Source organism: Mirounga angustirostris, unplaced genomic scaffold, assembly GCF_029215605.1.
Source record: "Mirounga angustirostris isolate CCGP_5_RB_7025 unplaced genomic scaffold, mMirAng1.0.hap1 SCAF_2, whole genome shotgun sequence".
NCBI classification, from domain to species: domain Eukaryota; kingdom Metazoa; phylum Chordata; class Mammalia; order Carnivora; family Phocidae; genus Mirounga; species Mirounga angustirostris.
In genome coordinates this window covers 185,749,697-185,766,010 of record NW_026991710.1, presented here as the reverse complement: position 1 = coordinate 185,766,010, position 16,314 = coordinate 185,749,697, and the positions used below count along the sequence as shown (strand labels likewise).

General features: G+C 40.2%; 1 protein-coding gene across 3 annotated transcripts in view; it reads left to right on the top strand.

Moving 5' to 3' along the window:
- Positions 1 to 16,314, top strand: part of FAM149A (family with sequence similarity 149 member A) — a 53,832-nt gene that overhangs the window by 28,458 nt on the left and 9,060 nt on the right. For 2 of the 3 annotated variants that reach the window (XM_045879674.3, XM_045879675.3), the window contains exons 2-8: positions 3,590 to 3,700; positions 4,143 to 4,281; positions 6,213 to 6,355; positions 8,135 to 8,260; positions 8,906 to 9,076; positions 9,671 to 9,861; positions 10,864 to 11,018. In XM_045879674.3, coding sequence (XP_045735630.1) covers positions 3,590 to 3,700; positions 4,143 to 4,281; positions 6,213 to 6,355; positions 8,135 to 8,260; positions 8,906 to 9,076; positions 9,671 to 9,861; positions 10,864 to 11,018 — 1,036 coding nt within the window. Of the gene's footprint in view, positions 1 to 3,589; positions 3,701 to 4,142; positions 4,282 to 5,763; positions 5,879 to 6,001; positions 6,064 to 6,212; positions 6,356 to 8,134; positions 8,261 to 8,905; positions 9,077 to 9,670; positions 9,862 to 10,863; positions 11,019 to 16,314 lie in introns of those variants that run through there. The other variant, XM_045879677.3, reaches the window with a different exon arrangement.

The window sequence follows — 16,314 nt, the reverse complement described above, 5'->3', positions numbered from 1 at the left end:
CTGACAGATTAGGGCCATATAGTTCAGTGGGTGCACTTCAGTCTGCCCTAAAACCCATATCCTGTTTCCAAATGGACAGCCTTAAATGTACCCATTAGCAGTTTTTTAACATCTCTAAAATTTAAGCAGTATAGACAGGAACTAGTGTAAAACTTATATGTCTATGTATAATGTAATAAAAGCTTAATAGACATTCCACCACCTTCAAGTTTTAACATATTTATAGGACACATCCTGTAAACCCTGTATACTTTTTTAGACTGCATCATTTATGTAGGAATTGATAGTTCACAGGGAATTAAAAATGTTCAATGTTATGCATGAAGTCACAGTACAATGGTTAGGGGAGAGAAATCAAAGATTCAAAGCAAAACATAAAAAGAAAAAACAAAAGGCAAATTGTAAAGCTTCTGTTTTTGGTTAACAATGTCAGTAATTTGGGGTCCCTGGAGAGACATGCAGATGGCCTGGGTCCAGGGAGCAGCTCCATCCCTATCTTCTTGGTGATATTGGGTAGTCATTGCATTAATAGGCTCAAGTTCCTCTTCAGAATTCCTCTGAACTCTGTGGTCAAATAAACACTCAAGTTCAAGAAGTTCCACGGAAATAGAGAGACTTTTGAGTAGGTGAGACAGGAAGAGCAGGGGAGAAAAAAGTTAGAGAAATAGTATGGAAGTAGATGGTGGTTGAGGGCATCCATTTTACAGTAATTCCTCCCCCTGCACCCCCCCACCCCATCCCTGCATCTTGAAGATCTGTCATCAGCTCTACTTTGAAGTAAGTAGTAATGCCATCTGCGAAAGGCTATGGTGTTATATGAAGAGAGGAAGTAGTTCTTTCATTCTGTAAATCATTTTCTTAGGTTGGAAAGACTCCCTCCTCTCCACCCCTCCCAAAAAAAGGTGAATTTTCTGGAGGAAGAGATGATTGTTCATTGGAAACAAAACAAACAGGCATGTGTCTGCTTAGTGAATTTTGTTTTCCAGTCTCACAAAAGGCAGAGGAAGAGCCGAAAGCAAGAAACAATTTCATCCAACCATTCAGTTGTAAAAGTCACTTTTGGAGATAGATGTGAGTTACTCCAAGAGCTGTGAATTTTCTGTCTTTATAAAGGATAAACAAATCTCCAGAAATGTCTTGAACTGGAAGAGTATGTTTGTGTCTGGTCACAATGTAACCTCTTGTAGTAAGCATGAATTTACAGAGTAAAAACATGTTCTTTGTTTGGCTCACGAATTTAATCTTTACTATTGATTCTTTCAGTGAACATGGAGCATCTCTATGTGACAGGCATTCTTTTAGGTGCTGCTGATAAAAAAAAATAAATAAAGTGTCAAAATCATCCCAATAAAAAGCTGAGGGCCGGAAAGAGATCTATATAATACGAAATGCTGCGGGAGGTACAAAGAAACAGCTCAGTGTTTTTATCGAGTGGCTCATGATAACGATAACAGTCAGCAAGAGCAGCCTGACTGACCGAGCACTGATTTATGAAAACACTTCACATACTTTAAGTTAGGTCTCACAACAACTGTAGGAAAACGTGTACGGTATTGTCACTGTTTTACAGATGCGTGTATTGGTACCAGGAGAAGAGAAGCAACTTGCTTAGAGTGCACAGCCTATCAGGGGCAGAGCAGGATTCTAATCTACCCTTGTTATTCTTATACAGATTATTATTTTTTTAAGATTTTATTTATTTATTTGACAGTGAGAGAGAGAGCGCACACAAGGAGGCAGAGCAGTAGGCAGAGGGAGAGGGAGAAGCGGGCTCCCCGCGGAGTAGGGAGCCGGATGCTGAACTCGATCCCCGGAACCCGGGATCATGACCTGAGCCGAAGGTTTAACTGACTGAGCCACCCAGGTGCCCCTCTTATACAGATTATTATGAAAGAACGTATTTTATTTTAATTCACCACCCCGAGGTTTAAAATTATCTCTCAGCAAGAAGCAGATTAACTCACATGTTAGCATATATTTCTTAAAGCTCAAAGCAGCTCTTTTTGATGTAAATTTTAGTTGAATGTCTCTTTTTTCATCATAAGTATTTTTATGTTTATTTAAAGAGTTATTGAGTCACATGGAAATGATAAATAATTGATGGTTTTGAAGCAACTGAACAAGGCAAAAGGTAAAGCAGTTTATTAGCATAAAAGCTTGTCCTGTATTCTTTTCTCTTAGCACCTTTATCCTCAGAACCGCTTGATTGTACTTAGGACATATGAGCAATAAGGAGGGCAAAAATTTTACAATTCTATTCTTCTCATATAAGACATATGTATGGAAGGCAGAGGCTCTTGCTAACCTCTGTAGTAATGAACTTGTTTTTCAAATTCCATTTGTTGTAGAGTACTGTAGGTACATAACTAAGGGCAGAATTTATTCCCTGTATTAATATTTTTTAAAACTCCATTTACATTCAGGGCGCCTGGGTGGCTCAGTTGCTTAAGCAACTGCCTTAGGCTCAGATCATGATTCTGGAATGCCAGGAGTCGCATTGGGCTCCCGCTCAGCAGGGAGTCTCCTTCTCTCTCTGACCCTCTCCCCTCTCATGCTTTCTCTCTCTCTCTCTCATTCTTTCTCTCTCAAATAAATACATAAAATCTTTTTTAAAAACTCCATTTACATTCAGAAATACAAATGTTGTAAATTAGGCACCATTTTAATTGATGACAGCAAACTTTTTTTTAATGAATGTTACTGTGGTATCATTGTTAGAAATATTGAAAGTTGACTTCTTTTTCCAAATCACTGTCATATCTTCAGTTAATACAAGATATGAGTAATTTGTATGGGAAAATATTATTTCTGTAAAAGAATACAAGGTGTTTACTATTAAACGTTAGGAAGCTACTTTGACTAAGAGGGAAGTAAATGTTTTAAGAGGTTCACTGAAAGGGCATTTTAATGATTAACACTAACTTTCATACACCAGTCAGGCTTAGTACCTTATTTAAAGTTTAGAGATTTCTTCTGTGTTAGTTTTCCATTAATTTTAATATTTTAAAACTCTCTACACATCAGGCTACAAACCAAACAATGGTGCAAAATTAAAATGAGTTATTGTTTGTGTGTTTCAGTCATTTTTTTGATTCATTCATGTGTTTGGTGACTAAAGAGAATTTAATATATTTCAGAATTAATATGGAATTATTGATTTTTTTTCTCCTGGAAGGCTAGTTGCTTTTGTAATCACAAGGGCACTGGACACTGGTCAAAGGACAAGTGGGACCTGAAGTCCAGCTCATGTTGCATTTGCCTCGGAGCGAGGCTGTGTCTGCCCAGAGTTTTGGGCAACTTTTACGAGTCTGGCCAAGTCATAGAAAAGTTGTTGTTGTTGTTTTCCGTTTTACATAAAGGGGCATGTAGGTTCATGGCAAACTTGTTCTAAGAAAAATAAGAATGGTAAGGTCCCATGCCTCAGTTTCTTGAGGATATGTGGTGTGTGTGTGTGTGCATGCGCACATGTGTGTTTTGGGGGGCATGGCAAGAGGAGAGGAGCAACTTTATGCAGAAGGACATTTTAAAAGTTTTCATGAATAAAATTATTACATTAGAGATACTTTTCATATTTTACTTTATTTTTCAGAAGAGGACTATCAGAAGGATCTGGGAAGCAAAGTTTGGCTGTGAAAAGCAAAGATCCTTTACCTACACATTTTACAAGCAATGTGCAGAAAGCCATTGATAAATATACCTGGTAAGAATGAACGCGCTGCAATGCTTCTGATTGCAAAATCAAAACATGCCCATAATGAATATAGGAAGCGGTATCAGTGATTGCATTTCTAAGAGTAAAAAAAAAAAAAAAAAGTTTCATGTTTAGTGTAATGAAATGTTACACTGCACGAATGTTTTAAAATCAGTTTTAAGGGCGCCTGGGTGGCTCAGTCGGTTAAGCATCTGCCTTCAGCTCAGGTCATGATCCCAGGGTCCTGCTCGGCGGGAGCCTGCTTCTCCCTCTCCCACTCCCCCTGCTTGTGTTCCCGCTTTCGCTCTCTCTCTCTCTGTCAAATAAATAAATAAAATCTTTTTTTTTTTTAAAAAAAACAGTTTTAAAATCGGCTCTAAGAAGTAAAACCACTTCCAGTTTAATCTCTTCCCAGGAAATGGTCTTTATGGGCTTATGTTTGTCTCTGCAGTGAACCTGGGTCATCATTTACATCCAGTGGCAGCACCACGCCTGCAGGGACCCACAACTCTTGGTCTCGGTCTGGGACACAGAGTTCTACCACTGGCTTATCAACTGAGAGGAGCTCCATTTACTCTTGGAGAGATGACGTATGTCTCAGCATCTTTTGTATAATTCCGTGATTACAATTTGTAATGAATTGCTTTCTTACTTTTAAATCATCTTTTTACCACTTTTGAAAGCATTACTTATTGGACACGTACACATACATCCCTATGAGCGTGTTTACATGTCACATCATGGAAAAATTTAAAAATATAGAAAAGATAAGGAAAAATAAAAATCACTCAATCTCATAACCCAGAGTCATAGCTGTTGATACTTTTGGTTTTTCCCCCACTTCCCAACCCCTCCCCCTCCGTATGTTGTATATGATCACTTCTGTCCTATCCGAGACTGGAAATTCAGGACAGACTTTGACAATGAGCAACTTAAATACCAGAAAAAACGTGGAGAAGTAAAAATTGTACAAAATCACCGTGATTTAGGGGAGTTTCCCCCCAATATTCTAAATCAGATCTTTTACTTTCACCTCTCACCCTAGCAGAAGCTGGTAACTTGAACGCTATTTTTGTTCTCTGCGGGAGTGGGATTCTTAGCTGTGTGGACCAGAGTCTCCAGCTCAGGCTTTGTTGGGCACTCTGCCAGCCTGTCTCTATTCCCTCAAGTGCCGCTGAGAACAGGGACCCAGCCCTTTGTGAAGCCCACGTGGCCATGCAAGGAAGTCGACTACATTACCTTGGATGCTCTGACTCCAGCTCTTTTTTGGTGTGTGTGCTGTTTCCTTTGCTGTCTTGAAAGCAGTTGGCCATTTGGAAGGCACCCGTGGGTCCACTTCCTCGGATGGGGGCTGTGTGGTAGCTGGGCTTCTCACAGCAGTGGGAGGGACCCTGGAAGGCATCAGCTCCAAACCATTCAGGCCTTTTCCAACAGGGCGGGCCTGGCTCACCTGTGATAAACAGTCCGCACCCTCACTCCAGCGTCTGCAGGTGGGAAGAAGGCTGAGGACCATCGCTTCATACCGTCCCAATCCTGCGATTCTTTCAGTACACGTTTTTACGTAATTCTGTGGAGAGTCTTGTGACTTTCATTTATAGAACTGAAATGACTTAAGGCCCTACAATTGCTTTTCATTTAAAAACTTTAACTTACTTTTTTGATAGGTCATATTTGCAAAAAGCAACAAAAGCCAAAAGAGAGGGAATTGAAAGTAAGCCCTTTTACTCTCCTCAGCCACCTGGTTGCCTGCCGAGAGGCAAAAATTCTTAGTTTTTACCTGATTTGCATTTTAAAAGAGATCATTCAATTCCCCTGTTGTCTGGGAATCTGGTTTATTATCAATTTAAGAGAAGATGCAAAACAAAAAAAATTACTGAGTATCATTCTATGAAAATCAATCCGGTTTGACCATCTTGGATCAGGTATGTCAAAATGAGTGTGCACTTTATTGCTCTGAGTTGTGGATTAGATTTTAGGTTCACATTCCCCTAAAAGAAAATATAGCCAGGGCTCTTCATTAAAAGAAGGTAAATGGCCCTTTGTATAAAAGTCATTTTCCTTTTCAGTGATACCATCAGAAGAAAAACTAGCTGGTATTTTGCAGCTGTGCTTAAGTGTGTCATGCTCACTATATGAGGGACTTATGTCTGTGTACATATATGTACATGTATACATATGGATATATAGGTATGTGTACATGTGAGTATATCAATGTCTGTCAATATGTGTACCTTTACCTATATTTATATCTACTTAAAATCTCGAATAAGTCTCATAACGCATGTGGTAGAAATGATCTCTATTTAACAGTTACAGAAGCTGAGTCTCCCAGTGGGATGTAATTTCTCAGAAGAGTAAAAATTGGGCCACTGGTATGTCTGACTGCAAAGTCCACATTCTTGTTATCACATCATATTTCTTCCTATATAAAGGGCACTTTAAATCTGTAAGTGTTAATGATCGTGAAGGCTGTCTTTCTACAACTTTTAGTCTTGTAACTAAATGTGCATTTCTGTTTTAGGAGTTTGACAAGGCGAACGCAGAGAAAGTCCAGCAGTTATTCTGGGAGGTGGAGGAAATGTTATTTGAAGGGAAAGTAAGCCCTCATACTCAGAATCTAGTGGCCGAATGCAGTGAGTGGGCAAAAAGATCCCTCCATCTGAGGTAGGGAAGTTGTTCATAGTAACTCTCTGAAATGCGTTCTGGAAACACCCACTCCTGGCCTGTTTAATACAATTAGTATATTTTGACTGAAAGCAGTTGCCCAGTCAAAATATGTATCCAGAACACATGTCTTTACTAAGAAAGCACAGCTTTTGAAATGGTGTCTGAGGAAATATTGGGACATTCCAGATACCCAAGTGCGTCTTAACTTGTGAGAAACAAATCTAGCTCATTTTCAGAAGGGCATTACATATGTAACAAATGCAAGAGTGGTAGAAGTGATCCTTTACCTTCACATTCACTAGTATGTGAACAACACATCAGTCTTTAGAGCTGAGGACACTACTTGGGGTCAGGGTTGGGAGAGAAACAGAGTAATTATTTGATGAATGATTGGATAGATGAATCTTCCTAACTAACCAAGATTCCTTATGTAGGAAGGATCACTTATTTTTTTTAATCCCTCTGGGATTTTATGTATGTATGTATGTATGTATGTATGTAATTATTTATTTATTGTTATTGTTTTTTTAATTTATCTTTTTTCAGTAGACTCCACACCCAGTGAGGAGCCCAGTGTGGGGCTTGAACTCATGACCTTGAGATCTAAGATCTGAGCTGAAATCAAGAGTTGGACCTTTAACTGATTCAGGTGCCCCAGGATCACTTATTTTTTCATATCAAAGATGGAAAATATAGATTGGGTCTGAAGGAAAGCTTTTCTTCTTTCAGTGATTCGGCCAAATCCACTTAGGAGAAAAATCCATCTCCGTTATCAGAAGTTCCTCTATATTGTATGGGGAGAATAGATTAGAGCCCTCATACAAATGTAGATGGATTTTCTGGTTACCTCAACTAGGTAACTTAAAAAAAAATCTTGGCTACGTAGTCTTTAAATCTTTCTATTCAGTCCTCCATAAGCCCTCGTCTTGAAGAATATAATACGTCCACCTAGTATTAATTGTGGATGCTTACTTTTTAGGCATGGGGCACTTACCAAAAAGTCAGGACCTCAGACCTGCTCCTGTCCCTCTTGTCTTATATAGTTAAGATAAAAATGAAGGAGGGGAGGGTGGAAAAAGAAAAGACTGCAAGGAGGGGCGCCTGAGTGGCTCAATGGTTAAGCGTCGGCCTTCGGCTCAGGTCATGATCCAGGGTCCTGGGATCGAGCTCCACATCGGGCTCCCTGCTCAGCGGGGAGTCTGCTTCTCCCTCTCCCTCTGCTGCATCCTCTGCTCATGCTTGCTCTCTTTCTCTTTCTCTCTCTCAAATAAATAAATAAAATCTAAAATTAAAAAAAAAAAGTTAAAAAAAGAAAAGACTGCAAGGAATATAAGCCGGGTATATATATTTGTATAGTTTTATTCATTATGTAAGTATTAGTGAACATTTATAGAGAGCTCCTGTGTGCCCAGCGTTACCCTAGCTGTCTGAATCTGGTACATGTTATCTCTAAACCACTCATCAGTCCTCCAGGTAACTATGGTTATATCTCGTGTACAAACAGCAAACAGATGAAATCGGTGGCTTAGAGAGCCTGAGAACATTGCCTCAGATCTCTTTGTCAGTAGCGAGAACAATCTGTCCCGCTCCCTCAAAGCCTACACTTTCTCTTTGACACCATGGTGCTTCTCACATACCAGTATGTTCCTTATCACTTCATACATGCGCCTTCAAAATATTTTGTTATCTGACTTTAAGCGTCGCAAAGAATTTTTCCTTTTTCCAATCAAAAATATTAGTAAGTTCCTTTTTTTTTTCTTTTTTTTTACCTTGCAGAGTATTAGGAAGACAGCTCATCGTGCCAACTGATGAAGGGTTCCAACATTTCCAGGGCAGTGAGCCTAGTACTGTGGTCCACAAACCCTTCCTAGATGCCTGTGGACACAACCGCAACAGCAGAGGGTAGGTTCCTATAAGTAACTTTTGAAAGTATTTTTAATTTCATTTCAGTTAAATTTTTCATGTCTGTCTTAGCCATGAGCCTTGGCTCCACTGGTTTGGAAACTTAGATTTCAGTGAAGGGCAGGTACAGAGCACTTTTTTCCCAAGATGCTTCTGATTCTAGATTGATGATGATGATGATGAGTGTGTGTAATACAGATAACAAGGAAGTTAACTTTTGAACTGTTGTTTCAAAGACTCGAAAGGTGGGCCAGATGAAAAATAAAAAAACTGACTCCCTTGTGATGCATCCTAAGCTCCAACTCAATAGCAGAAGAACTTAAGTTCTATCCCATTTTCTTTTGATAAATCCCTCTATGCCAGTCACACATATTTGGGACTATGCCATGACATCATTTTATTACAGCAAAGGGGATGCAAACTCATCGAGTAATTTAAGCTTTTAAGAGGCCCTTAAAAATTTTCAATGATGCCTGTGTTAAAATGTTGCTTTTAAGGATATGATTTTATCAAATTTTTAAGCAATGATTTTTTTTGTTTGGGATTCTGTACTTTATGGATAATTTAAAGACTCGCCAAAATCATGCAAGCACTATAGTCTTGACGTTCTACAAACTCTCATGGAGGATCTGCTTCTCCCCATAGATTGTGCGTCTCTGGCTCTCAAATACTCCCTGAGATGTGCTCAGCCCCTGCCCTGGAGGGCCCCGAGGGCCCAAAGGTTGCTGGCCTAACGGCAGGCTCACCCCAGGAAGAAGAGGTTTATGACGTGGATGGAAAGATTGAAGAATATTTTGCTTTTGACAGAAAAGAAGAGTAAGTGGAATTTATTTAACATTGACTTAGTGTAATTATATTAATTTACTTGGCATTTATTTTGATTATTTGCTCATTTAGTGTCTTCTATATTTTTTACGTGTCCAAAAGATTTTCCATTCTTTTGAGAGTAATATGCTTCCAAAAGCTTTTCAATTCCTAGCAGGATATGTCTTTGCTAGATCAGTGCTTCCCTCCCCCGCCTTTTTTGGACAACATGGCACAGCTAGAAAACAAGAATTGTGTTCAGCATGCTGGTGAAAGTGCACGAGGCTCCTAGTAGCCTTCATTCCCTGAGGACTCCAGGCTGCCCTTCTAGAAAGACAAAGGGAAGGCCCAGTCTCTGCACTAAATACAGAGACTTAAATTGGTTCTTTGAAAAGAGCTACAAATATTGAATAATAAAAAGTTGCCTGTGATTGAAAATGGATACATTAAAAAGTAACAATGTGCTGTTAAAAAAGAATGTTATGTTTATACACGTATAATGTACATGTGCATACATATTAGAGAGAGAGAGACAAGTAGTTGGATAGTACTATTTTAACTTTAACCATTGATACTTTTAGTAATTACAATGGGTTTTGTTCTTAGTGATGATGAATGTCTTGAACAAAAATCAGCTCACCGCCATAGGATGTGGCAGAAACATGGACTTCCTCCCCTTTCTCCTCATGACTGTATCAAAGATGCGGTGGCTGCAGAAGTGTTTGATCACATCTGGGCAAGTGTCGTAGAGATATTGGAAGAGCTGATCAGAAAAAATTGGGAAGTTACACTCACAGGTACTTATTTGTAGCATTTGGCCCTAATGGAAAAAAAAAAAAAAGACCCCTGTTGCTCAGCTTTGTGTCTCCACCCAACTTGGCCACACCTAGGATATGATCGAGTGAGAAGAGAAGTAGGTTTTCTCCCCTTATTCATAAATGATCTTGAATCCCTTCAAAAAGGACATTATTATTATTTTGAGTTATAAAAATGGGGCGCCTGCGTGGCTCAATCATTAAGCGTCTGCCGTCGGCTCATGTCATGATCCCCGGGGTCCTGGGATCGAGCTTCGCATCGGGCTCCTTGCTTGGCGGGGAGCCTGCTTCTCCCTCTGCCTGCTGTTCCCCTGCTTGTGTTCCCTCTCTCGCTGTGTCTCTCTCTGTCAAATAAATAAATAAAATCTTTAAAAAAAATGTATATGCACTTTGGAACAATAACATAGAAATGCACAAGAAAGAAGCTTAAAGTCACTTTAAAAATCTCTAATAATAGGATAACTTCTCTAATAATGGGAGATCGGTTTTTAATTGTTTATGACTTTATTTGTAAAGCAAAATAGAAACATAGATAATTTAATAATCACTTCATTTAACCTTATAAAGTGTTCTCTTAACTACTTGAAATTGAGAAGAAACAAATCCTAGAAATGTCTGTGGTAGATGTTAATGGCTAATGTTATGGAATCAGTTTGTACAATAGGGTACTGCTCATGTTAATTTAAATATATTCTTTTTCCAACCAAAGGGGTTAATTGGGATATTATAAAATACCAAGAATTTTTCTTGCCCCAGCGTATAATCCCTAGTTTTCTACCTACCACTGAAATGATAGGCATGTGTGTATGGAAAGCATCACATCAGCCAATGGCTCTGTGGGGTCTCTGCTCTATGCAGGGTTCAGTGGCCATAGCAGACTCACGATAACTCAAAAACAAAGATTCTCTTTGAACAGTGAATTCTATGTATATATATTTGATAACGTGTTTCCTAATAATATTAATTTTTTTGTTGTTGACACAGAAGGAAAGAAACAAAAAGAAAAATTGAAAGTAGCTGAGAATAAATCTCCACTGATACTCATTTCCCGTATTAACACTGATGCACCAAGTGTTCCCCCATCCAGAAGCTCTGAAGCTCGAAGCATATCCCTGGTTCCTCATCTTAATCCACCTCAGGTAAATGCTTTTCTGCTAGTATCTTTCTTTCCTTCAGTATTTTTTATCTCTGTCCTGGTTTGTCAGCGTGCTCCTTTATTATCGAATATTTGGTTCTGTTCGTCAATTAGACCAAAATCTAAAAATAATCTTTTCATGGAGTGTAGTAGCATCACCACGTTCTATAATAGAGTAGGGACACTCAGATTTGAGACTTATCACATGCTTGGAGCTGTAGAGCTCTTTCTATATTTTTAAGGAGAAAAAATGCTTTTCCCCAACATTTTGTGCCAATTTGAAGGTTACGGATGTTCTCCTATCTTCCCACCAAAATGATAAAAAACAAAAGTCAATGAGAATATGTTGGGTTCATTCAACATTTATTGAGTTTGCATTAAGTGCACTGTATTAGGTGTTTTGAGGAGATACACAGATGAACAAAGCATGGTCCCCGATCTAGTAAAAGGAAAAGCATAATACAAGTCACATGCAATACATTGTGTGAGTCATGTGCAAAACAAGGCCTTAGGAGAATAAAGGAGAGAGTGATTCATCCTGACTGGGGCTTGAATCTTGATCTTTTAGGTTGGAGGTGAAAATTGAGCAGAAACATGAAGAAATGAGTAGGACTTGCATGGGTAGGAAGTCTGCATGGGTCATTTCAGGCCAAGGAGAGGCATGGAGGGGTTAGAGGTGAGGATGCTGGGACCAGCAGGGGCATTGAACCAAGACCAGGGCATTGAGAGTCAGGAATGGATGAGAGGATTATGTTGGACATGTTGTTTAACTTTTCTAACCTTGAATATCCTTTATCTAGAGAATGATGTCCAAGATATTGTTATGAGGATAGAATCATATAAATAGGTGAGAGTTCCTAACACAGAACCTGGTGCATGCTAAGCACTCAATACCTTTTTCTCGAATTGCTTCCTTAGTCAAAGATCTGGTGGAGGGTGAGGCTGGAAAGTCTGAGCTTGTTAATTTGGGTCCTTCCTCTTTTCTTTTGGATAAGTCTGGCCAGTGGTTTATCGATTTTATTAATTCTTTCCAAGAACCAGCTTCTAGCTTCGTTGATCTGCTCTACTGTATTTCTGGTTTCTAATTCATTGATCTCTGCTCTAATCTTTATTATTTCTCTTCTCCTGCTTGGCTTAGGCTTTATTTGTTGTTCTTTCTCCATTTCTTTAAGGTGTAAAGTTAGCGTGTATATTCGGGATTTTTCTATTTTTTTCAGTGAGACGTAGATGGCTATGTATTTCCTCCTTAGAACTACCTTTGCAGTATCCCATAGGTTTTGGACCGATGTGTTTTCGTTCTCATTGGTTTCCATGAATTAAGTTCTTCTTTAATTTCCTGGTCAACCCAAACATTCTTAAGCAGGATGGTGTTTAGCTTCCAAGTGTTTGAATTCCTTCCAATTTTTTTCTTGTGATTGAGTTCCAATTTCAAAGCACTGTGGTCTGAGAATATCCAGGGAATAATCTCAATCTTTTGGTATCAGTTGAGACCTGATTTGTGACCCAGTATGTGGTCTATTCTGGAGAAAGTTCCACGTACATTCAAGAAGAATGAGTATTCTGTTGTTTTAGGGTAGAATGTTCTGTATATATCTATGAAGTCCATCTGGTCCAGTGTGTCATTCAAATTTCTTGTTTCTTTGTTGATCTTCTGCTTAGTGGATTTGTCTATTGCTGAGAGTGGAGTGTTGAGGTTTCCTACTATTAAAATATTATTATCAATATGTTTCTTTATTTTGGGCACCTGGGTGGCTCAGTCATTAAGCATCTGCCTTCAGCTCAGGTCATGATCCCAGGGTCCTGGGATCGAGCCCCACATCGGGCTCCCTGCTCTGCGGGGAGCCTGCTTCTCCCTCTCCCACTGCCCCTGCTTGTGTTCCCTCTCTCGCTGTCTCTCTCTCTGTCAAATAAATAAATAAAATCTTTAAAAAAAAATATGTTTCTTTACTTTGGTTAACAGTTGGCTTATGTAGTTGGCTGTTCCCATGTTGGGGGCAGAGATATTTACAATTGTTTGATCTTCTTGTTGGATAGACACTTTAAGAATGATACAGTGTCCTTCTGTATCTCCTACTACAGTCTTTAGCTTAAAATCTAATTTGTCTGATACGAGAATTGCTACCCCATCTTTCTTTTTAGGTCTGTTGGCATGAAAAGTTGTTCTCCATCCCCTCACTTTCAGTCTAGATGTGTATTTAGGTTCAAATGAGTCTCTTGTAGACAGCATATGGATGGGTCCTTTTTATCCAATCTGCAACCCTGTGCCGTTTCATGGGAGCATTTAGGCCGTTCACATTGAGAGTGATTGTTGAAAGATATGATTTTATTGCCATCATGTTGCCTGTGAAGTCCTTGTTTCTGTAGATTGTCTCTGTAAATTTCTGTTGTATATTACTCTTGGGGGTCTTTCTTATTTTATAGAACCCCCCCTTAATATTTCTTGCAGGGCCAGCTTGATGGTTACATATTCTTTCAGTTTCTGCTGGTCTTGGAAGCTCCTTGTCTCTCCATCCATTCTGAATGATAGCCTTGCCAGATAAATTATCCTTGGCTGCATGTTCTTCACGTTTAGTACCCTGAATATGTTTTGCCAGCTCTTTCTGGCTTGCCAGGTCTCTGTGGACAGTTCTGATGTTATTCTGATGTTCCTCCCTCTGTATGTAAGAAATCTCTTCTGCCTCGCCGCTTTCAAGATTGTTTCCTTGGATCTAAGATTGGCAAATTGTACAATTATATGTTGGGGTGTCGATCTGTTCTCATTGATCTTGGGAGGGGTCCTCTCTGCCTCTAGGACATGAATGTTTCTCTCATTTCCCAGATTAAGGAAGTTCTCAGCTACGATTTGCTCAAATATATCTTCTAGACCTCTCTCTCTCTCCACCCCCTCAGGGATCCCAATAATTTCTGATATTGGAACGTTTCATTCTGTCACTAATCTCTCTCAGTTTGATTCCTTGGGTTTTAATTTGTTTTTCCCATGCCGCTTCTATTTCCATCTTTTCTATCATCTTATCCTCTATCTCACTAATTCGTTCTTCTGCCTCCGTCACCCTGGCAATCAGAGTATCCAGTTTAGACTGCATTTCATTCATAGCATTTTTAAGTTCGGCCTGATTAGATATAATTTCTGCCCTTAGAGATTCTATATTGTCATTAATATTTTTCTCAAGCCTAGATATCACCTTGATAATTGTTACTCTGAAGTCTATTTCTGACATCTTGCTTATATCCATATCCATTAGGTCTGTCGCAGAGGCCACAGTCTCTGAGTCTTTTCTTTGTTGGGGGTTCCTCCCCTTAGTCATTCTGTTGAGGGGTGGTTGTGGGAATGTACAGAATCCAAAGTATTAACCATGGCCCAAGCAAGATGCACCTGTTTTATAGGGACCTTAGGGTTGTTGTCCTCTTGTTCTTCTAGCCTGTCTTCCGGGGGAGGGGCCTGCTGCGCTGTGACTCAGGCCCCCAGGCTTGGGCAGAGTTGCCCTGCCCCCTGTGGGGGGAGGGGTGGAAGAGGACGGGGTATGGGCTCAGTGAAAACCATTTTTTTCGGGCTTTTGTTCTCTGGCGGCTTTTCACGTCTCTTCCAAGAGTCAGAGCAGAAGTGACACATCCAAACCTCTGTCTCAGAACAGAGAGATCGCAGTCTGCTCTTCACTGAGCTCTCCAGGCCACACTGTCTCTGTTTCTGTCTGCGCTGCTAAGACCCACAGCCTCTCTGGTTGTGCACCCCTCAGCAACTCTCCTAGCGCTGGAACCCAGGCCGTCTCTGCCCTTCGTGCTTCTAAAACCATGAGCCACCCCTGGTTCGTGCGGGCCCATGCACCTGCAGCTCCTGGATCCTGTCTGGGGGCTGCACTAAAGTCCTTTCCCGGCCACTACCTGTCTCAAGTCTGTGCCCTGTCCCCAGCGTGGGAGGCTTTTGAGCTCCAGTGTTGTATCACCTTCTGGGCACCAGCTTATGGCAGCTCCCTCCCCTTCTGTTTATCTTCTGATATCTGCATGCAGAATCACAGCTCACCGCTTTATACCTCAAGATCGTGGGATATATTCTGTTTGTAGAGACCCAAATGTATCTTCTTACATCTCAGGCTGATTTCGTGGGTGTTCAGAATGGTCTGGTAGATATCCAGCTCAATTCAGGGGACCGGTTGAAATAGGGTCCCCTACTCCTCCACCATCTTTTCCATCTCCAAGGCTGAGCCTCTTCATGGGAGACCTTCAGTAGTGCTAAGGAGCTTAGACTATGTCCCTCACAGCTCGTCTTATGTGGGGGAGCAGAGAAAAAGGAAAAGCCAGGATTCCTGGTCTTGAGGTCCGTGCAGTTTAGCCAGAGGGAGTCAAGCCCTGCCAAGCACCACTACACACATGCATGCAGGTGCATGCACGCAACATGAGGCAGCGGGGAGATGGTCGAGCGGGTGAGAGCTTGCGCTGTAGGACTCCAAGTACAGGGTCCGACGTCACAGTTTATTAGCTCTGTGATCCTGAATCGGTCCCTCAAAGCCTTCGTCTCGTTATCTGTGGGATCTGTGAATCAGGGCGCTGTGAGAGGTAAACGAAATAAGACACATAGTGCAATGCGTAGTGTAGAGAAGGCACTCAATAAGCATTAGTTTTCGTTATAACCAGACATGAATCGTATGCTCTATCCCACCGTATGCTATCCTATCCTATCCTATATTGTAATTTGATGTCCTTTAGCTCATAAATGCCACAGAGTTCAGGGGGAAAGTGGCATACTTCCATAAAGTAGAGTGATACGTGAACCAAATCCTAAATGGTAGGTAACATTCAGTAAGGCTGCCTCGAGGCAGAGGCGGAAATCTGCTCCCCGCAAAGGAGCAAGTGAACGGACAATCTTCACAAGGAATAGTGTGTATGGTCCTGGGGGCAGAAGTTGAAAATAGAAATGTCTAATAGGATTGTTTTACTCTATAGTGTAAGGGCTTTACAGTAAGCCTTCTTTGCTTTTGCTGTTCAAAATAAACTTTCAGAACTGCTACCGTTTATTGTATTTTTTGATCTTTTTAAACTGCTCAGGCAGGTTCAACAGTGTTCACCACTTTGCATATTCAAATATGCAGTACGAATCCCATAAAAATGGGCAGCTGATGATAACATGGAAAAGAATCCTTAAGTATTAGACAATATAAGTAAACTTGAGAAATATGGAAATTTTTAAGTCTAAAGGGTTTTTTACAAGTATTTTCTTTTTATACCTTCTAATGGGTTTTGAAAATGTTTTTTACAGCTAATTTGTTGTTTTCATTTGGATCAGTGTTAAAAGAAAATGAATGGAC